Source organism: Caloenas nicobarica, chromosome 1 (genome assembly GCF_036013445.1).
Source record: "Caloenas nicobarica isolate bCalNic1 chromosome 1, bCalNic1.hap1, whole genome shotgun sequence".
NCBI classification, from domain to species: Eukaryota; Metazoa; Chordata; class Aves; order Columbiformes; family Columbidae; genus Caloenas; species Caloenas nicobarica.
Window position 1 is genome coordinate 124,598,749 of NC_088245.1, and position 22,683 is coordinate 124,621,431.

Sequence of the window (22,683 nt, forward strand, 5' to 3'; positions counted from 1 at the left end):
AGTTTCTGTTAGTTTTGCCACTATAGTGTTCTCAATAATACTCATGTAAAAGACCTTTTATTCCTGTGCCCAAATAAGCACTGCAGATCTTCCTGGAATCAGGAAAAAAATCCTCCTCTCAGTTACATGTGCAGCAGAAATCCACAGCACCAATATTGCAGTGATCTTTTCAACACCCCCATTCTTCTCCCAATTTCAATTTTATATGGCTTTGACATATGAAATTACTGTATTAGAAGCTTGCAGACTTTCTTCAGAGCAACGCATACAAAACATATACGACATACGTTTTATCAGTTGGTGGAGGTTTCTTTTGTCTGCATGTAAGCCACACACGGTACATTAAGTATCACTCTGCAGAAATAATTATGTGATTTTGCCGATCTGTTTTAAATCCCAGTGTAAGACACTCGTGCTTAACCACACTCAACATCCTATGGCATTTGGTCATATATTTATAGCAATTAATGTTTATGTACACAATGGCTTAATTCTCAATGTATCAGATTCAACCTGTATGTATTTGCCAGTCCTTAACCTTGATGCATGATTACTGGATATGCCAATCAATGGAAATCAAGGCGATTTTTTTTTTAATCAGAAAAAAAAAATGGAGATAGAAGCTGTAAATTTACCGTTTTCCTTCCTACTAGTGATTCTGGTGTGACTTTGGAAAGCCAGTAGAGATTGAGGACACCATGAAAGTAATGCAATGCTCTACAGGAGACCCTGCAGTGCAGCCACGGTGAGAGGCTGCAGGAGGCCAGCCAGGCCCCTCTCTCTCCTCCTGGGCAACCTCCAGAGGCGGCTGGCAGAGACAGACTGCACCGGAGTCTGGCCCTCCTGATATGGCAGGACTAAAACCAGGTTCCTTCAGTTCCCAACAGTTGTACTTGGAAAGACTGCCCTCAAAAAGGCCAGTGATCTTTTGGTATCTGCCACCCAAGTCAGTTTTTCCTTTAGCTAACACTGAAGCACAGGAGGTTCCATCTAAACATGAGGAGAAACTTCTCTGAGGGTGCTAGAGCACTGGAACACACTGTCCAGAGAGGTTGTGGAGCCTCCTTTTCTGGAGATATTAAAAACCACCTGGACACATTCCTACGTGATCTGCTCTGGATGAACCTGCTTTAGCAGGTGGGTTGGACTGGATGATCTCCAGAGGTCCCTTCCAACCCCAACCATCCTGTGGTTCTGTGAGGCAGGCTCGGCGGACTCCCGAAGATGCCCTCGGCCCCGATGAAACTGAACCCCACGGGGCCCCACACATAAAGGACGCTACTGTGTAGCACTAACGAAGACAACACCACATTATTTCCTCCCTCCAAGCCAGAAGCCAAGATTCCCTCAGGGAGGACAGGGGCTTCCCGGCAGAGGCCGTGTGGAGCCGCGGAGCCCCCTGCCCGCCGAGAACGACGTTGTGGGGGTGGACCTGGGTACCTGCGCCCTCTCCGGGCGCCCGCTGCCGCCGTCCCCAAGCTGGTTGTGGAAAACAAGCCCACCGGGCCGGGGACGGAGAAGCCGAAGCTCCGCATCCCGCCTCACCGCGGGGGGACACCGGCCACGATCGCCCCCCGCCCGCCCCGGGCAGTGGCGCATTCCACAGGGCCGAGCGCGCCCCCCCGCGCCCCGGGCTTTCTGGACACAAGATGGCGGCAGCCGCCGGGAAAGGAAAGAGGGGGAGTGGCGGGCGGTGAGGCGGGCTGCTCTAGCCCTGGGTCTCTACACTCCTCGAGGTGTACGCTCTATCCCCCGTCTCCGCCGCGTCTCTATGGTCGGGCGGCCGCTCGCCGTTGGCGGGCGGGCGGCAGCGGGCGGCGGGCGGCAGGTGGCGCTGTGGCCGGCGGCGCGGCGGCGATCATGCTCGGGGAGCCGGGACTGGGCCGCGGCGCGGGGTGGCGGGAGCGGGCGGTGCCGGAGCGGAGAGGCGCGGGGGGTCGGTGCCCGGCGGGATGTTCCGTAAGGCGCGGAGGGTGAACGTGAGGAAGCGGAACGACTCGGAGGAAGAGGACGAGGAGCGCGACGAGGAGCCGCCTCAGGAGCCGGCGCCGGCGGCCGGCGCGGGGGGGGAAGGGCCCGGCGAGGCCTCCATGGCGCTGGCGGCGGGCTCCGGGCTCCTGCCGCTGCCCCCTGGCTGCGTGCCCCTTGCCCTGCCCGGCAGCCCCGCGGCCTTCGCCTGCGCCGCGGGCTACGGCGCGGCTCTCGGCTTGGGGCTGGGCTTGATGGGAGCCGACAGGGCCGGCCTGGGGGCCTTGCCGGCGTCCGCCCTCCTGTCCCCCCCGCCGCCGGCGCCGCCGCCGCAGCAGCAGCAGCAGCAGCAGCAGCAGCAGCAGGGCAACGGGCTGCCGGGGGCCGGGCGCCCCAAGGAGAAGAAGCGGCCGCGGGAGAACAAAGAGGTGCCGCGCGCCAGCCTGCTCAGCTTCCAGGACGAGGAGGAGGGTGAGGCGGGGGGCTGCCCGCCCGCTGCCTGCAGGGCTGGAAGGGACCTGGGGCTGCTCCGCCTGCAGCGGGGCTCTGCCCGGCGTCTGCGCAAACCCCGTCCCCCCAGAACAGCCGGGGTGGTTTTATTTATTTTTTTTTTAAAGCCAGTCGGGTTGCACCGTGTGACATGGGGGTGATGAGGGGTCGCATAAGCGAGGGAGGGCCCGGGGGGTTCGCGGGGGGGCAGCGATGCGCGGGCAGGGAGCGCTCCGTGGGCAGCCGCCTTCGGCCCCGCTGCCCTCCCGGGCCAGAGCCCCCTCCCGCGGGGCCAGCGTACTCGAGCACCGGGGTGGTGTCCCACGGGCTTAATTCCGGCTTAGCGGGTTAGAGCGCCTCTACATCTGTATCCCTGATGCCTGGCAGCTGCACCCCTGTCAGGCGCACTGCAGCTGGGCACAGGCTTTAACCTGACCTGGGTTTGTGCGGTAGCAGGTACTAGGCCTAGGGCCTGTGCAGCTCCACCCCCCCCCAGAACCAGCAGTGCTGTCTGAGGAGCAGCTTTGTTTTTATCTGATGTGGCTGGTGTTTGCAGATCGGGCTGGATGGTGTCCTAGCAAACTCCATGGGAAGCCACTGGTGGTTTGTTGCAGTGAGTTCATTTAGCTGCCCACAACGTTTATTAGATTAACCTACATAAATAGTGGAAAAAGTGGTTGAGCAGCTTCTGGACCTCAGATTTTGGAAAAATAGCGTAGCTGTGTTTGTACCGTGCTTCAACGAGTAATTCTGCTGTATTCCAGCAAGTGGTGTACAAATTAAGCGGTCCATTCACAGTCAGTCTAATAATGGATAACAGTTATTACATATTAAAAATTATCAAAAACCACTCCGCAAACTCCAGAGTTCATTGCATCCCAGAAGTTCTGGGTGAATAAAATGAGAAGCTTGTTTTTGTGATACCATTGTCATCAGGAGAGTTAGTACGCATCTTGAATTTTCTTAGGAGGAATTCTTTTGTAATCACTGTAACTTGGATTCTAAGACTAGTGATTTGAAATCTTAACAGAAGTACTGGAAATGTGGAGTTACACTACAGACTTAAAAAACCAACCAAACAAAAGACCACCAGATTTGTGGATTTCCTACATCAAACTTTGATTTTTTTTTTTTCTATGCTATGTAGTTCTTTAACTTATTTGATACCTTTTGATAGGTTCTGCTGCAGACATTTGAACTGGTTGTACAACCAAAACCAGCCATTCCCTTATTCATGAGTTGTGTATATGTGTGGCTGTGAAAAGACTGTTGGTCCAAAATGTTGTGGCTTCACGTCCTTCCAAATTTGTAGTTGCAGTGAAGGATCAGCTGGTTTTTGTTTGTTTTTTGTTTGGTTGGTTTTTGTGTGTTTGGTTTTGGTTTTTGGTTTGGTTTTGTTTGTTTGGTTTTGTATTAAAAAAAATATTACTCCAGTCAGATAAGAGCAGGCCATGTGTGTACACTTTTGTGTAACTTCTGCCTTGCTCTTCTGTGACCATGTTGTGAGCGGGATGAATACACTTGAAAATAACTCCAAAAAGATGAGACAGACATGAGTCCACATGAAAGGGTATGGGACTGGTTTTGTTGCAACAGCACCAATGTGAAGTCACATTAAATTATGTTGTCAGTGGCACTTATTAAGTTCTAGATATAAAATTAAGACACTTAATAGGTAAGTATACTTCGTGGCAAGTCTAACGTAATGTTTTCCAACTTCTCTTTTAAAGAAACTGAAGAAGTTTTTAAAGTGAAGAAATCAAGTTACAGCAAAAAGATTGTAAAACAATTGAAGAAAGAATACAAAGAAGATCTTGAAAAATCAAAAGTTAGAACAGAGGTCAATTCTCCAACAGATGGTAACTGCAAAACTAACAGTAACTTTATAATGGGGAAGATTAAGTATTGTAAATACAAATTACTTATTTTCAAGATGAATTGTTAGTCTTTTTAGAGGATTTAGCACTTAGAACTGAAGTAAAGCATGCATTAAATGTTCAGTTGAACTTTACAAATGCTGTTCTGAAGCTCGTAGAGAGTTCTTTGATTCTCTCTCATGTGGAAATGAGTGTAGAAGGATGAAACTTCTCAGCTGTGTATACAGTTGTCAGTTGTTAAATTAGTTTAGAACTGCGTCTGGTGCTTATCTGTCAGGATGTGTCCCTGTAATCCATCTTCTCAAAAAGGAAGATTTTTGGGGTGAGCAGAGCGGTGTTCTTTGTTATTAAAGTAAATTATTCAACAGCTGTCTGTTTCAGGACTTGGACCTTAGAGTAGACTTGATGATCAAATTGACAGGATGAAAGTGTTGGAGCAGAAGGATCTTTAACGATGTACAGTCCTCCAGAGCTTAGAGTAGAGCCTGGGATTTCGATATCATTGTAGAGTAATAACCTACAACGCTACGAGCACAAGCTGAGCAGCCTGTGATCTAAAGATTGCAATGATATAGCTGAAGCATATGAGAGTTGAACATGGTCCCATGCAGAAAATTGCCCTAGTTTAATTAAATTAGTCTTTTAAAAATCTTTGAGATTTTTAAAGGCTTTGTCTGCATTTTAAAAACACGCAAATTCTTTCTTATTAGAATCTTTAAGTTACCTATGCAGTGGTATGAGGCATGAGCAAAACCAGAAATAATCATTTCTGTGGCTGATGTTCAGGTGATCTGTAGAAGCCTTGATCTTAATTCTTGCCTCTGTCACAGAGATCCTTAAAAAATTGCGTTTTGCACATGGCTTGTGTGTACTTCATTTTGTTTGTCTGTTTTGCAGTCTCTGTAGTTGGTTTGGTTGTAGCACAAAGACCATGGCTGCTACTGAGTCAGTAGTCTGGATTCTCTAAACAAATGCTAAAGTCTGAAAACTCAGATATGTGCAGCTTGCATTGGAGAGCTGGATTGAACATGCTTTTTTATTCATAATATTTGTACCTTCTGCCTGTATATATATGTTACCTACCAAATGTAGGGTAATGTTGCACCCAGCCCAAGAGGAATATGAAAATATTCTTTTGAAATGAGTCTGTTCTTGTGGGACAATTTGGCGTAACAGAGGCAATGCTTTCTAATTACATATGTAAGAGGCTGTGTGAAGGTTGCACATATGATTTTAATTATTGAGTTCCCTCGCTTTTTTAGTATTTGGCAATATGTAGAAAGTTCAGTGGTTGCTGGGGTGTCTGCTTTGTAAATTTTGTTTTGAGAGAATGTCAGTGACTTAATTACAATTAAGAAGGCATATTCTACTAGATCTCAAGCAATAAAATTATCATTTAACGTTTTCATTTAATTTTTACCTTTGGTTGTTAAACCTTAAAAAATACTTCTGAGCGATCTTTATAAAAAGAGTGAAACATGGACTTTGTTGTCTTACCAGTTGAACCACCACTAGAAAAGACAGGACAGATTAAGGATATAGGTCAAGAAGATGGGACTGCAAACAGTGAGCATGGTGAGGAAGAAATGGAGGTTGAAAGTGAGAAGGAAGAAGAAAAAACAAAAGCCGGTGGGGCTTTTTCAAGTGCTCTGTCATCACTGAATGTTCTCCGCCCAGGTTGGTTATTGTAATATGTCTGATATGTTAACAAATGCTTTAGCCAGCATTTGCAGCAGGCTAATGTATTTGAGGGATTAGGAAATATTTTCCAGCAACTTATCCAACATCTGGGAATTCAGGGAACTTGCTTTTTTCCAAAGCTGTTCAATTTTACAAGCCTTCTGAGAGAAAATGTTTTCCTATGGAATGCTTAATTTTGATGTCAAAAGCAGGAATTTGTCTAAGTGATGACAAGCTGTAAGAAAATCTAGATTTGGAACAGGTGACTTAAGTGAAATTTAACTATTTTCAATTAAAATTCTGTCTTTAGTTTGAATGTCTCAGTTAGAGGTCTGCATGGTACCTCAATTGTTTTCCTATCCCATTTTCTCTAATGAGGTTCTACTCAGGCCCTGAGGCCAAAGAAATTGGTCTGAGGAAGTATTTTTGAAACTATTTTACTAATTGCTGGCTAACTTATGGCAGCTGGCTCCTCAAACAGAAGATCTGTTTGCTTGCCCTGGCCATATTTCAAGGGAAAAAGTATTTCCTAGTTGACCCTCAAATAATTTTTCCTTTTAGGGGTAATTGCATAGTGGTACGAGATGTACATTATTGTATCTCTAAAGATATTGCTGGCTTGAATAGAGTATCTCATGTCAAGTGTAAAGAAAATTTGAACTCTAACCTTATGTGCATGCCTAATCAAAGTAGTGCTAAAATTAGTAATGTTTCAAAAACTTGATTTTGAGGGACCATTCTTTATATGACGTGTAAGTTGCATTGATTTTGTGCTAGGGATTTTAGTGTTTTGGTCTTTTAATTTAGGTGTGCTTTTCTTTTTTTCCACTTGATTTTTCAGTCTTCTCATATTACCTTTGTCTGGTTTGGCGTCCTCTTAATCTCTGAGTTATCATCATCTGTTGGAATGGCCAGTGCTTTTTGTTCCTCCAAATTAAGAAGAGTTGGGAGCAATATAACAACAGGAGGTGTCATAGTGAAGAACCTTGTTTTCTTCCTCCCTTTGCCATAGGCAACTCCTATAAAAGGCTTCCTCTTCTTCAGGAATATTTCCCATAGGGACATCAGGCTTCTGCTGTTACAGCATATGAGCTGCTGGAGGCAGAGCCACACTTTTTGGGGAGGATCCCAGCTTTGAGTGTTTCTGGTCAGAGAGTTTGCATGTTCAGCTTGTAAGTTGCTTGCAAATGTTTCTGTGAGTATGGAATTTTTTTCCTCTCACATTTTTTTTTTTCTGTTTGCACAGATGATTTGGTAGGGTGGCAGAGCTGAGTAATAAGAAGTCATAGTACCCGTTTCATTGCAGTCGTTGTTTAATGGTGCAAATATCTATCTCTAGGAGAAATTCCAGATGCTGCATTTATTCATGCTGCTAGGAAAAAACGTCAAATGGCTCGTGAACTTGGAGACTTTACCCCTGTTGACAGTGAACCAGGTAAAAGCCGCCTTGTTCGAGAAGATGAAAATGATGCCAGTGATGATGAAGATGATGACGAGAAGAGGAGGATAGTTTTTACAGTGAAGGAAAAATCCCAAAGGCAAAAGATTGCTGAGGAAATAGGTAAAACCTTTTTAGGACAGCTGATAAACATTCACACTGTTTTCACTGCAAGTGCTCCCATTCAGCATTTTTAAACAACCAGTTTTTCAAACAGGGATGAATCTGGAGTTGTATTCCATTTCTAAGGAAAAGTACTGCATATTGGAATCTGCCTATACATTTTTTTGCTCAAACTATGTTTCTGTGGTTAGAAGCGCACAACTCTACTGAATCTGGTAGAAACTTACACTGAGACTCAATTAGTATTGTTCCTGTACTTTATTAGGAAGTACATAGTGTGAAAGGAAAAACATTAGTTCTTTGATATAACCTTCTTGCTGACAAGCAGGTAAAATGACCCTTTGGAAAAGGAGAATTAGTAAGATAATATAGGATTTTAACATTAGAGGGTTTTACCAGCAGTTAATTGTGAATTTACCCATTGGATTTTTAAAGTGGAACCTCTGTGATAATAATTCAGACGCTAAAGTCCTTAGTCCCTTGTGAAGAGGGAATGAGGGTGCACTGAGATGTTCCCAGCAAAGCATGGTCTCTCAGGTTTTTGAACCCTTGGCGCTTACCATGAATACATTATCTTCTTTTTGTTACCTGTCTGTTTTACTCGTATTAAGGTATTGAGGGAAGCGATGATGAAGCACTGGGGGCAGGGGAGCAAGATGAAGAACTCAGTAGATGGGAGCAAGAACAGATACGGAAAGGAATCAACATACCTCAGGCATGTATTTAGTTGTGAATTCTTTGTTGTTTGTTTCTGCATATATTGGCTAAATCCATTACAAACTGGAGTAGTTTACAGAAAGCTGTGTCATCAGACAAGTTCAGTGTGTAACTTCTGATGTTCTTTACAGAGAAACGAGAAGTCAGATTTTAAGTATCCAGTGGTATCGGTTTCATTAGTCTCTCTGTTCTGGGTAGATAGTGATTGTTCGTGGTGCTGTTAACCGGCATTTATTTGCAGCCTAAACCAGAGCTAGAATAATGCCCCATTGAAAAGACCTCTGTTCTTGTTTATCACTGAGTTTGTAGAGTCTATGTAAACAGTGTCTGTTTCTTTGCTGTTTCTGTATCTGGTGTTGCAGCATGGAGCTAGAATTTGTAGCAGGTTGTACCATATGTTGTCTGTGCATTCATAGTGGTGTTGCCACTCAGCTGAAGAGGATAGGTTTTTTTAAAAAAAACATTGCAGCAAAGTCACAACCAAATACCCTGACTCAGAGAACCAATACCATTCTATTAAATAGTCGTAGCAAAATGTGGTATAGTCCTAAATACTTGTAGGAGTTATAGGCTGGTTCAGATTGTCATTTAATAACTGTTGCTAAGTATAAATATTTAGAATTATAATACTGCTAAGAGCTTGTCCATTTAAGAAGGTGCTTCTGAGGGAATTTGTTTCTTCCACCTTAAGTGTTGGGAGTTCTACACTTAAATCCACTTGATACTCACACTTTGCAAACGTACCTGCCTACATTTTTGACTTTATAACATTTGAGATGTGAAATAAAATATGTTTGTTCTTTCTTTAACGTCTATTATATTACAATTGCATTTTTCTCTTCCATTAGGTTCAACCAAGTCAGCCTGCTGAAGTGAATAATCTGTACTACCAGACCACTTACCAGACACTGTCTTACGGTTCATCATATGGTGTTCCATACACTTACGCTGCATATGGATCATCAGAAACCAAGTCTCAAAAAACAGATAATACAGTTCCTTTCAAAACTCCCAGTAATGAGATGACTCCTGTTACTATTGATTTGGTAAAGAAACAGCTTAAAGACAGGTAGGACAGACCATCTTTTTAGACTTAAAGACCTGTCCCCTAGCTTTCTGTTCCTCAGGCGTCTTTTAGTCTGGTGAGCAAACACAGAGTTCATCGCTGGAAAAGTACTGACTGGCACATCCATTAAAAAAATATAAAAAGGCAAACAAAAAAAGCTCAAAGTGAAGATGACATTGACAGTTTGTTCGAAAATCTCCTTGGATTGCTTCTCTGGAAGTGAAGCTTTAAATGTGAGGCCATTGATCTTGTTGAAGACAGGTCTGAGTTGCATCTTCTGGACACTGCACAGTCTTATAGTCAAGAATTGAAAGGCCAGTGAGGTTTTAGCTTGTCAAGCTGCATTCTTTTAAACTGAATCAGATTTTTCCCCTTCAGTAGGTAAAGAATTTAAATTTTAGTGTATACAGGGTTTTTTTGGTTTAAACAACTGTAATCTGCTTGTCAGGTATGCAAAAGGTCCTACTGAATGAACAGTGCAATTGCAGTGAGAAATCATTTGTAATGAACAATTCGCACTTTACATGTCTTCAAAATTGGTTTGTATGCCCCTTGTAGTGTTACAGCCTTTGACAGTGAGTCAAGATAGTAGAGGAATAGAACTGCTTTGTATAAGCTGTAGTTCTCCCCACCCCAAAACCTTTCCTCCCAGTTTTACTTTAGGGCCAGCCTTGCACTATTCTGTGCTGTCAACTTCTGTAAGAATTTGTAGGAGTCGGCAGTGCAATGCGCTCAGCATAGTGCAGCAAATAAATTTAAGCCATTAGTTTTGCTTTCTATGTAGAGAGGGGAGAAAGTGACACGTGGAAGTTAAAGAATATGTCTGTGCAGTATTTCCCATACATAGATTTGGTACTTGCACTGTCTGTTTAATATCTCAACGGTCTGAAATATATAGACTTTTGGATGTAAATTTGCTATTTATCCATTGCCCTTCAGGTTGGACTCTATGAAAGAATTGCACAAAGCTAATCGGCAGCAATATGAGAAACATCAGCAAAGCCGAGAGGACTCTACCAAGGCAATTGAAAGATTAGAAGGGTCTTCTGGGGGTATTGGTGAACAGTATAAGTTTTTGCAAGAAATGCGAGGGTATGTCCAAGACTTGCTTGAATGTTTCAGTGAAAAGGTAAGGATGCAAAAACATTCATCTTTTTTTCTTAAAAAAAAAAAAAAAAAGGATTCTTAGTACATGCCAAACACCACATCTCTCTCTTTTTGAAAAAACAGTGCCCTGAGAACATATTCTTCCAAAGGTTTGATTATTTGAGGGTTGAAAAGAGAAATTTCATCATGCTAAGTTGGTTATCAAAAACCTGTCTTTCACAATTAAAGAGATCACTGACTTTAGATCGCCTAAAAGTACTTTGAGATTATATGTCTTTAGAGTTTTGGTAGATATTCTGGCATTTCAACTTTACTCAGATGCTGCTCTTGTGTTGGATATCAGGTTAACAAAAATAAGGGCTGAATTACAACATTGCTATTTTCTGGAATGCTTTATGAATACAGCAACAAAGATTTGTATTTTGTGTGTTATTATAAACTTCCTCCTGCCAGGCAGTTTCACATACTTGGTATTGCTCTAGTAAAACTAGTGTAGCTGTCTGAAGACACCCAAACTTAAAAATATACTTCTTTCATGTAGTGTGATACTTTTGTATATGTCTAATTTGAAAACTTAGTCTTTCTTATGTTATTCATTATGGTTTAGTTACTTACTTTGTCATAAATATAACAGGCACTCCCGAATATATATATAAAAGCATATATATGTATATATATTCAGGAGTGCCTGTTATATTTATATATTTTTATACATAAAAAAATATATATTTTTAATATAGATATATATTAAAAATATATATATAAAAAACCCACAGGAGCTATAAAATGCAGTTAGCAGTACATAGGCTATTTCTTCATTGTCTTCTGACTCAAATACAACAGTATAGTATCTTCTTAATATGTTAGCTGTGAGAACTGCTAGAGTAGTTGAAGCTACTGCTTACCTGGCTTGTTAGATGTGGACTATAAGGGGTTGCTAATCAGTTAAATGTTAATTGTCCAGCATTAGTTGGTATTGGGAGAGTCCCATCTTCAACCCTGTGAACTGGAGAAAAACTGTGTCGTGAACAAAGCCAGGAAGTGTGATCCAGTGAATTGACCCAGCTAATTGATTAGTTACAGTAGATATTGCTCACTGAAGCAGCAGTATTCCGGAGTCTGTATTGGCATTAGCTGGTGAGGGGTAGGAAAGGCACTTTCCTTTGCAGCTATGTCAGTGCTGGTTGTCCAGATGCCTAGATTCTTACTTAAAGATCACTTTTTACATTCTTTCTCTGAGATAAATTTGTATTTCAGAAGACAAATTGAATACCTGTATCTCTGTTCAGCATTTGCTTTCCAAAGACTTCTTGTTACATTTTTTTTGTGATAACTGTAAGCCATGCAAGTCTGGAGGTTCTCCTTGATAAGCCCGTGCTGTCGTGTTCAAGTGTTTTCTTTAAACAGATTGTTTTAGAATGCACCATTCTGAGCATAAACCAAGCCCTTAACTCTCCCAGATTTGGTATAAACCAGAAAACCTTACTGTTAACTAATAGTGTAACAATTTCCATTCAGTTTGTAGGAAGATTATTGACCTATCTAGCTATAATAGGAAATAAATCAATTCCAGCCATTATACAGCAAATTAGCTGCTGATAATTTAACAAGCTTCTAATGTTGCTTTCTTACAATATGCCTTTGCTTTCCTGGTAGCTGGTCTTTTAAGAATTCTACACCTGGATACCTTCTTCCCCCTTCCCACCCTCCCCATGCCCCGCCTGCTGTGCCAGTCCATTGAACTTCTAAGATGTGATTTTTATCATCTCATGCTTCTTAGGAGCATTCACAGAGTTTTGCTGTTTTCAGTTGGAGGCTGCTGCAGTACCTGTATGTAAAATGAGTTGCAAAATTAGGAGGTGACGTGATCAGCTTAACAGGAGCATTACATTTATTATGATGTCCTAAAATTCCTCAGTTCTTTGGTGAGATAATCTGTTTGGGAATTCAGTGCTTTCAGCATGATAAAAGTGGTATCAGATTCAAGAACAATAGCCCACAGAACACCACAAGGTTTTTTAAAAAGGTGGTGGTAGAAGGGGACAAAGTTATAAAATCAGTATCAGGTTTTATTTAAATGAACTAACAATATGCAGTAGGACAGTAAATTCCTATCTTTTGAGTGTAGGGATAAATTACCTTCAGCTTTTTCTAGAACCTGTGCCCTGATTACTTCATATTTAAAGAGCGTGTGTGTTTATAATGTAGGTAGCTGTTATTATAACATACATAAGCATATAAAATATGTATCTGTATGTGTAATAACAATATTGTGTGTATTATATATGGGTATGTACATATATATACACACATACATGTATGAACACAAAATCTAAATAAGTATAAAGCTAGATACCTCCCTGTCCTTTCATATAAGATTCTTTGATGCTTTATTGTTATTTTGTTAGGACTAGTCATGGTTATTAGTCGAATTCACATTGATACTGATCTGAATGAGGAAGTAGTTTGCTGAAGAAGCACTAATGGGTGCACAATATACTTGTCCATTCCCCCAGAGTTTTCTTGTATGTCTATTGAATTCATTTTGGGGAACAAAAAAAAAGCATAAGAAGTTAGACTTTCTTCCCCCTACCATCTTATTTCTGCTCGATCCTTTGTGACCCCCAACCAATCAAAACCATTTTGTTTGTTTTCTGTTTTGAAGAGATTCTGGACGTTAGAAACACTTTGCTCATTGGTAAGGTGCAGTCGAGAGTATAATGAGACAGCAGTTATGCAAATTTGAGAAACAGGCAACAGAAATGTCAAATCCTGTATAATTTTTTTTTTTCCCTAAGTGATAAAACCAATGGAGCTGGAGATGCTTGCATGACTTCCTTTTCAAGTAGTTACTGTCAAAATTATGCTTTCTGAGAAGGCTAGAAAGTTGTAATGGTGTCTTTACATTTCGAATGTAGGGATATGCAATGGATATGGAAAGATTAAATTGTTCTGAGCATATCTTTGACAGTACAGTTAGATGAACTGTTATTTTACCTGCAAAAGCAAATTATCAAAACACACTGTGTGTGTCAGAGAGGAGGACGGTAGGTTAAAATTATCCTTGGCACCTACATGTTCAGAGAGCTTTCCGCTTTTCTTTCTAGACTGTTCACAGTGAAAGCGAAGGAAAAAACCCCAAACCACAGTTTTTGTGGTACTGACTAAACAAAACACAATGAACGAGAACTGTAACTTCATAGTAGTCAGTGAAACTGTCAGTCATTCATCAACCACAGTATCGATTATAGAAGAATAGTGGCTTCTAAGTCTCTTGTTTTACATAGGAAATATTTTGAGTGGATTCATATATCTGAATACATAGCTGAGGTTTTTTAATCCTGAGGCAATTATAGAAAGAAGCTCTACAGATGCTTGGAAAAATTTTCATTTAACTTTTCAATTTTAGAATTCCCGTTACACACTTAAGAGAAGAAGCTATTATTTTCTATGGTAAACTACAGTAAAACTAGTTCGTTTGGTTTTAATTATTATTTAGTTTTAATTATTTGGTTTTAATTATTATTTCTGTTTACAAAATTGTCTAAAATTCAGAATATACACTTACAGCACTGGGATATTACCTCCTCCTAGTTCTCTCTGCTGTTTTCTCCAAAAGAAAGTTCTATGTATTTTGAGTTGGTGTGGAGTTGCTTTCATTTTAATCCCTGTAGCCCAATTTATACCACAAAGAGCTAATATTTCTTTCCTTTTAATATCTCCTGATGTCTGTCACAGACAGCTGAAACGGCCCTGTAGCTATAATCTCATAATCTTACGTTTTACTGGAGGAGGTTCTTTAATAGCTGATGAGTCACATTCTAAATTACATCAGGAAACTTTTTTATTTTAGCCTTTGTTTTGAAAAAAAAAAGGTGGTAGGCAGCAGTGAAATATTTGAGCTAAAAGCTGGAAGACTGTGGACTAAGCATATGTCTTGGAGGTAAGGAGGATACGGCTTTAAAGTTCATACCAAGATGAGTTGCCTTTCCAAATTCAGAGATTTTGAAAAGTTCTGGTTTGTGATTGAATATTTTTAATAATCTAATTTCAACTTGTCCCAGGAGATGACTTTTTGCAAAAGTGAGCAGTGAATCTGCTATTTAATGTCAATAAATTCCTAGTTGTTATAACATCATCTGTTTTTGCTGTAGTTGCTACTGAAATTTAGTCCACTTAAAAGAAGAAAAAAGTGTCAGGTCTGATCCAGCTTAAGTCTGTATTGTTCAAAGGTTATACTTAATGCGTAACTCACACGAATTGCACAATTTTAATGGTAGGCTAGGGTAACATTTTACTGATTTCAGTTACCTTTTAGCATAACATGTTTATGCACCGTTTTATTGCATTTTAGTAATAATATTTCAGCATATGCTAATAAGAGTTATATCAAAACAATACCTGCTGACTTCAGGAGGTTAGATTCATGCTTTGTTTTTTCACTCTGTACAGTTAAGTTATTTTCTCATTAATGTGTAGAATACTACTCCATTCTTGTTCAAAGATAGAGAAGAAACTAAGGTCTGAGAATTGTAAGCATTGTAACACAATACAGAACACACTTGGTAGAGAAAACACACTTGAAATAACATTTCACACTCTCTCATTCAGCCAACAGAAGTTACTTTCAGAATGCTGTTGCTACAGTTGAAAGCTGTCGACGTTATTAAGTGCATGCATTTTATTCACATTGAAATATTTACTGGTCCAAGTGATGCAAATGGGTAGAAGGAAACAGTTTGTGCTGCTAGAAGTACAGTGACAGCATTACGCTTCGGAATAGTACGGTACCCCAGAAACTAAGCACCTGAAGAATTTGATATTACGTAGTGTGTTGTATTTTTACAGGTGCCTCTGATTAATGAGCTTGAATCTGCAATGCACCAGCTGTACAAACAGCGAGCTTCCCGCCTTGTCCAAAGACGACAAGATGATATTAAAGATGAATCTTCGGAGTTTTCAAGCCATTCAAGTCAGTCCATCTTGAAGGTTTTTATTATTCATTAAACAACCTTGTTTACTTAATATCGCTTAATTTAAATGTAAATGTTTAAAGTATGACTGTCTAAAAGTTTATCCTTACTCTTGACATGGGTAGAAGCAAGTTTAGATTAAAAGTTCTCTAATCTTTTTTGTTTTAAACTCAAACCCACTTGCAACTCTAACTTCATCTCTCCTTTCTATTGCTCTTAACTATATTTTCTCTTTCCTAGCATTGAAAATGTATGCATGGTGGCAGTGGTAGTAGTGGTAGCATGTGACTACCAATTTTCCTCTTATGTCAGGACTTTTTTTTCTTTTTTTTAATCTCTTCGAATCTATAAATTTCCTCTAACATCTACATTTAACTCTGTACAAAGCCATGAAGCACTGGGCTAGAGTTGACTTCTTTCTAATGCACTCTTTTGTAGGCAGCATAGTATTTCATTTTAGGCACTTAACTGGTATAGCTAAGGAACCGGAAGAGACTGATGCCATTGTTAAAATTCAGACTAATACAAGGTGACTCTATATGAAATACAGCTTAAAATTAGCCAGTTAAAATGCCTGCTTATTGTGAGTGTGTGAATGGGGGATTCTCATTGAAGAGTCCTTACTGCGATTAATCTTCGGTTTGTAAAACTCGACAAAAGTATGAATGTTAACTTGTATGGAATTGTATGTTCCTTGGAGGAAGTTTTATTCAGCATGTTAAACAACAGGTAAAATACCATATTAATAGTAATTGTCTTTCTGCTTTGGAGAGCTTCCCATTTTTAAAAACTGCTTTCTTCTCTGTCCCGTTGCTGACCTAAAAATCCTATAAGAAGTCCATTTCCTATTCTGTCATGGTGTGTCCAGAGATGAAATTTTTTTGATACCATTAGATAGAACTTACTGAGGGCGATAAAGCGTTAGGGCATCAGAGTTGGCTGTCCCTTTACAAGAGTGGTTAGCATACATACTCCCTTTACAGCTTTATTTGGAGCCCCAGGCATCACATGTAGGCCTTGCTGGTTTACCATGAAAATGCTGTTATGAGAACTAGAAACCTGATGTGCTAGGAACATATTTCCTAAAAGAAGCTTGTAATGGATTATTTTAGACTGGAATTTAATGGTGGGGTGGAAAAACTTGTTATTGTCAAGGCTAGGTTTTAAAGGAAGATGTTATTTAGTATCTGGGAGTCTTGAGAATGAATTTCACTGTGTCTAGACATAGTTCAGTTCTGCGCCTGAAATCATCAGAGAAACTAGGAAATGATGCCAGCCTTTGATTTGGTGTGTGTTGTGGACATAGACGATCTGCTTTTCTTCGTACAGCGTTGGGACACTAAGGGGCTAGAAGTGAATTTAAGTTTGCCTGCCAGCTTCTGCTTTACTTCTGTGTAAAGACAAGTAGCTCAGCTTCAAATAATGTTTTTTAAAGTGGAAAAACGATGGCATCATCTATATGTTAAAACTCTTAGTAGTTCTGGTATAGAATTTGAATACTGACACAGGTCATCATTAATATTTTAGTAGTGGATTTGTAAATAGCTTTAGTTAGGATGTGTTAATTTACTCCTGAAATTTGGGTAGGCTTTTGTTTAAAGTTTCATGTTTATATTTTAGTGGGTAGACTTGGGCACTGGCTAACATTCAATCCACTTTTAAAAATTTACCTGAAAAGGATGAACTGGAAACACGCTTGGGTCTGCCTGGTGCTTCAGTGGTTAGCTGTGTTGTTTTCCATAATCAGAAACATCTATAATGAATTGCAGATGGAGAAGAGGAGGGAAGATGATTCATTATGCTGTAGATTTTGATGTGGTTTAAACTTTAGGCAGTCTAAAGCATATAAACTTAGAAAACACTAGAACTAGAACTCAGAAATATCATATGTGCCTGCTCCGGTCACTCTTCTCTGCCTTTCTTTTTATTCGTTTTCTTTTCAAAAGATACATGGTGAACATGTTTATATAAGGCGCACTTTTCATCTTGGAACATTCAGTTTGAGCAATTTCTATAAAAACTATTGGCTGTTATATAGTTGGGCACTATTGTGAGAGGGATGAGAGTGATGTTTAGTGAAAACTATTTGACATTTAAGTGGAGATTTTTTTTCAAACTCCACTACTTCCTCTTTTAACCTCTGCACTTGCAAATTCAGCCTTCTGGGTGCACCTTTTTGAAAACTCCAACTTTCTACTTCAAATTGCACTTAATTTAAAGTAGGTAAAAGGCTCTTATGAAACTGCCTACAACACATTTATATAATTGTAGTTAAGCATTTTAATTTTTATCAATGTAATTTTACAGATAAAGCCCTGATGGCACCAAATCTTGAATCTTTTGGACGAGACAGAGTGATCTATCAAGAACAAGTAAAGCGTCGGACTGCAGAAAGAGAGGCTAGAAGGTAGTTTTGAGATTTCTTGGCCATTAGAAGTCTCTACCTGCTTGCAGAATACAGTTGTCCTGTGTGACACAGTAACATAAGTAGCAATGTTTACTTCTTTCTTGGAAAAGGAAGAAAACCCTTAAGCTGGTGTGCTGGGCAGGGGTATACTTACATATCCCATCTTAGCATGCAAGTGTACAAAACCAGGCACCATTACATGATAGTGATTTAAAATTGCTGAAAGAAATCATGGTAAACCCATTCCATATCTGTATGGTCTGATTCCTCTTCCTTCTGTTGTTTGAGGCAGCAACATAGTGGAACATTGGAGGTGGTGACATAGTGAAAGTTTTTTTTCAACCTGAATTTCCTTGCATGAAAAGTTACAGCAAGTTTAGGCAGGTCTGTTCATTGTATAAGGGGGGAGAAGAAAGTAATAGCTGTTTTCTACCACTGATCTTTTTCAGAACTCGCCGTAGACAAGCAAGAGAGCAAACTGGGAAGATGGCAGATCACCTTGAAGGCCTTTCCAGTGATGATGAGGAAACTTCAACAGATATTACAAACTTCAACATGGAGCGAGGTTAGAAAAACTACTGAAGCTTCATGTAACAAAATACAGAAGATTTGGCAGAAAACCAAATTGATCCGAATGCAGCCTTGTCTGTATATTTCACCATATTTTGGAGAAGGTTTAGAAACTTCCTTGCTGGATCGTCAATGTGACCAAAACAGTCTCTTTCGCCAACGTGTTGCATAGCTTGCAGCTAACTAAATACAACATCCTTAGTGAGATTATTTTTAGTTAATTTGAACATTATTGTGCTGTCAAGCAGTAAGCTTTTTGTACCCTCAGTGGATACTAGGTCTTCCTTCTAATTTGTGATGTGGTTTATTCTGAAAACCTCAGTGGTTTAGAAACCTTTTTTTGTCTAATAGGAAGTATTTTCTGGAGTTTTGCGTAAGCATCTAGAAATCCAAAGACAAAAGTTTTGTAGACTCTTGTTACAGCCAGGCAAACATTGCAGATGACAGAAAACGATGTTGAATGCAGACTCTGCAGAAAGATTTTCTGGTACTGACTTGATTTGAAATTCATCTGCAGTTTTATGATTGGTTTGCTCAAAGTAACCATTATTATTTAATTATGCATAACCCTAATTATGCAATAAAGGGGGTTGTAAATTAAGCTAGTGCCTCTAAAGCACTGGGAGAACTTCAGGAAACCTGAGGTTTGGGGAAGTAGGGATAGTTCGATCAAACAGTCATCTTCTACAGCAGCAGTTAAAAGGCAAAAAAATCCAGTAGTTACTGTGAAAACAGTAGTGAAGAAAGTAGAACATTGCTGTAGTTATCCTGTTACCTTCTCATTTTGAACCTGAGTACAATTATCATTCTCTCTGTTTAAAGGGGATTTAATGAGATTAGGTGAAATGTGGAGAAGGGGAGCAGCAAGGATCACACGCATAGAATTGCTTGGGTTGTATGTGAGGAGGGATTAAACAGTTTTGGACTTCAGCTGAGAGAACGATGCTGACTTTTCACAGTGAGAGATGTAGGGGGCGTGAAGTGACAAGAAAGGTTTGAAGTAAACAAGTCACTTCCCACAGAGAATGTAATAAAAATGCCAAAGTCATTGCTGTAGGTGGTTGTGAAGACCCAAAGTATGAACAGATTAAAAAAGCAATTAGATCAACTGTCTAGCAGTTGGATCCTTCAGAAATGCAAACAGTTCCTACACCTTTAGTTGCTGACTGATTTACCAAAGTTGCAGATGCAGGGAGAGAGCTCTTTGATAAACACAGTAACTGTTTAGGGTTGTTAGGTGCTATAATTAACTTTGCTAAGTTAAATGATCTAGATTAAAAATTCAGTGTGGTTGAATTGCTCTTTGTAACTTGGCACTTCTACAAAAGTCTTTTGTAGGAGTCTTATCAGTTTCTGAGTAAGTGTAGTATTTCCAAAGCTTTTCGTAGCTCTCAGGTTAGTCCAGAATCAGCAGTGAGCTATGTGGAACCTGCTAACTTTATTTGTAGCATCTATTCTTGGTCCTAGTGTGAAAAGTGTGTATATGTGACATAATCTCATATTCCTTCAGCCCTGTCTCTGCCTGCTGTGTGCACTAGTTATGTTAGTTGTGTGCAGGTTACTACTCTAACTGAACATTTAAAGCTGTGGCTGCAACAAAAATGACTGATTAAAATTAAACTAACCCTAAGAGTTAGAAAATATGAAGGGAAAATAAAACATAGAGAAAAAGTTTTGGACTGCATATAATATTGGTACTGTAAATAAAAAAAAATTAAGGAAGATGCTAAGGGATTGTAATGGTTGCCCAGCGCTAAACCATGTGACGTTCAGCTGTTTAGTATGGTGTCTGCCAGAACCCACTCTGTCCAAAGTGCCATTTCAGTGGGCTAATGTGAAATGCCCTCCTGTACTTGCACTTGGATGAGCAAAGTTGTAGAATAATTTGGGTTGGAAGGGACCTGGAGATCAGCTGTTCCAAATTCCAATGCAGAGCAAGGCCACCTTTGAAGTTAGATCCACACTTAGCTCTGCAAGTACAGCCAAGTTCATCACCAGCCCAGTGTCTACTAACTGAAAATCATTGTATGAAATGTTTAAAGCAAGACCTGTGATTAAACAGTATATCAGAAGGTAGTTATGTGCTCATGTTTTTATTGCTTTGTGCATTTGAGGCAGAAGTAAGGAAACTTCTAAAGGTGATGGTTGTTTTGGTTGTGTTCTTAGGAGTTAGCTTAGACCAGTGAGCATCAAACTCCATCTTGAAAGAGGTATTACAGGCAATAGGTGATTAACTTATTACTGTTTTTCTTCCCCACCAGATCGTATATTGAAAGAATCCAGCAAAGTTTTTGAAGATGTTTTGGAAAGCTTTTACTCAATTGATTGTATCAAGTCACAGTTCGAAGCTTGGCGCTCAAAGTATTTTGCTTCTTACAAGGATGCTTATATTGGCCTTTGTTTACCAAAGCTGTTTAACCCTTTAATCAGACTTCAGCTGCTTATCTGGACTCCTTTGGAGGTAAGGTTCTATGCAAGCGACTTCTGTGTAAGCTTCTGGATAGTTGTTCTTTCATGCTTCTGCAGAGCAAAGTAAATTGCACCCTTAATGTGTGCTTCTTCGAAATGTGGTATTCTAGGCATGAAGTTCAAAGTGGGCACCCCTCTCCTTGGGGTGAAGCTTTTCTGGGGAGTTTCTGGAATGTTGTCCTGCGTCTTCCCAGCAGGCCAAAGTTCAGTTCACCACATGCGAGTACTACCTCTGTGAGTGGTATAGACCAAGAGCCAAGCAGCTCCTTAAATAATACATTTAGGTGTTAAAATACTTAGGAGAAAACTGTGATTCTAGAGATGTTGTTTCTTCAGAAGTTTTTTTCATGTTCATTTACAATCTATGTCTCTACACTCTGTCTTTTACCTGCACCTTTGTACCTTGTAGAACTGGTTGGCAATTTCCAAGTATTCCTCATAGTACTCATTGCCCAGTTATTAAGTAGGGAACATGGCAAGAGCAGGACAGCATTGTCACAGCCCAGTATCCCTGGCACATGTTCATTGTCTAGTCTGCACGTGTGTGCTGACATGAGTAGCCATCAGGACAAACAGTTCAGGTTACTTTTGACTCCCGCTCTGTTCTTCCTACCAGTGGAACTTCTTGTAAAGTATTTCTGCTGCAGTCAGCTGCTTATTTTCACTGTACTGGTAGGAACTTACTTTTTTTCTGCTATGTTGGCTTTTACTGGGGACTAGGAGTGTGTCTAGGCAAAGTGAGTGCAATTGCATGAGCTCCTTTTTTTAGGAAACTGGGCTTATAAGGCAGACTGTCTTCTCCCCTTTCGAAACTTAGCTCATCTACAGCACCGTCTGCAGATGTGTCAGGCTATCTCACAAATGACCTAATCTCTCCTTTTTTCAGAAGTGTTTTTTTTTTTCTTAACTACTGAGAGAATATTTGTAGAAGGGGATCTTCTGTCGCCTCTGCTCTGATTGCAGAGAAAGGGAATCAAGAGTCATCTTCAGAGACCATTCAGAGTATTTAATTTGAACAAATTAGGGAAAATCTGTGAAGGATGTCCTCATTAAATTCAAAACTGTGTTTGTAAATTCTCCCTTCTCCCATGCTATTTCTATGTGAGTTCCCAGCTGGCAAAAAAAAGCTCAGATTAGTTGGAGATGTGGTACAGGATTCTCATACGTGATCATTTTCACTACTCCATATTACTGGTCCTGTTAAGCTTTTTGTTAAGTTAGAAAAATTACAAAGCATTCATAAAAAGAGGGGTTTAATCCAGAAAACATGGTTTTATAATGCAGCACAAATGAACTATAGTTCTCACTTTTACCCAATCTGTGGGCTTTTATTTGACTTGGGTCTAATTAGAAGTTAAAATCTGTAAGGCAACAGCTGCCAAAAAAAGTCGTATTTCAACCATTTTCACTTTCATTAGATCTAGAGATTCTGTGTTTGTAGAATGAATTGGTTCATTTGGCTGTTTTGTGGAAAATTTACCTTGCTCCCCATCATCTCTCCGGTTTTAGTTGTGTTGTCCATATACACTAATCTGACCTGTGGTGGCATGATTAGTAGTGTCCAGGCAAACAGACAGGACATTTTCTTTACTTTGCAGGAATCAGGCTTTGCCTGTGTTTCTGAAGGAAATGATATCACTGCTTTAGAGGCAGGGGAGTTAAAGCAGGAGGGGAAGTCATTTTCCCATCCTTGTGCCAGGTTAAGAGACTACATAGAGGCACTATTTTTTTTTTTTTAATTATTATTATTATTTTTTTCTAGTGCAGGTGAATACCTGACATGTGGACAAAAAGGACTA

At 40.1% G+C, this 22,683-nt stretch overlaps 1 protein-coding gene across 1 annotated transcript in view; it reads left to right on the forward strand.

Annotated features, from left to right (window-relative positions):
• The first annotated feature begins 1,880 nt into the window (after positions 1-1,880).
• Positions 1,881-22,683, forward strand: part of PAXBP1 (PAX3 and PAX7 binding protein 1) — a 28,548-nt gene continuing 7,745 nt past the window's right edge. The window contains exons 1-11 of the mRNA XM_065633633.1: positions 1,881-2,439; positions 4,188-4,316; positions 5,835-6,011; positions 7,354-7,575; positions 8,187-8,290; positions 9,141-9,361; positions 10,298-10,487; positions 15,314-15,437; positions 17,746-17,845; positions 18,295-18,410; positions 20,677-20,876. Coding sequence (XP_065489705.1) covers positions 1,953-2,439; positions 4,188-4,316; positions 5,835-6,011; positions 7,354-7,575; positions 8,187-8,290; positions 9,141-9,361; positions 10,298-10,487; positions 15,314-15,437; positions 17,746-17,845; positions 18,295-18,410; positions 20,677-20,876 — 2,070 coding nt within the window. The 5' untranslated portion in view covers positions 1,881-1,952. The remainder of the gene's footprint in view (positions 2,440-4,187; positions 4,317-5,834; positions 6,012-7,353; positions 7,576-8,186; positions 8,291-9,140; positions 9,362-10,297; positions 10,488-15,313; positions 15,438-17,745; positions 17,846-18,294; positions 18,411-20,676; positions 20,877-22,683) is intronic.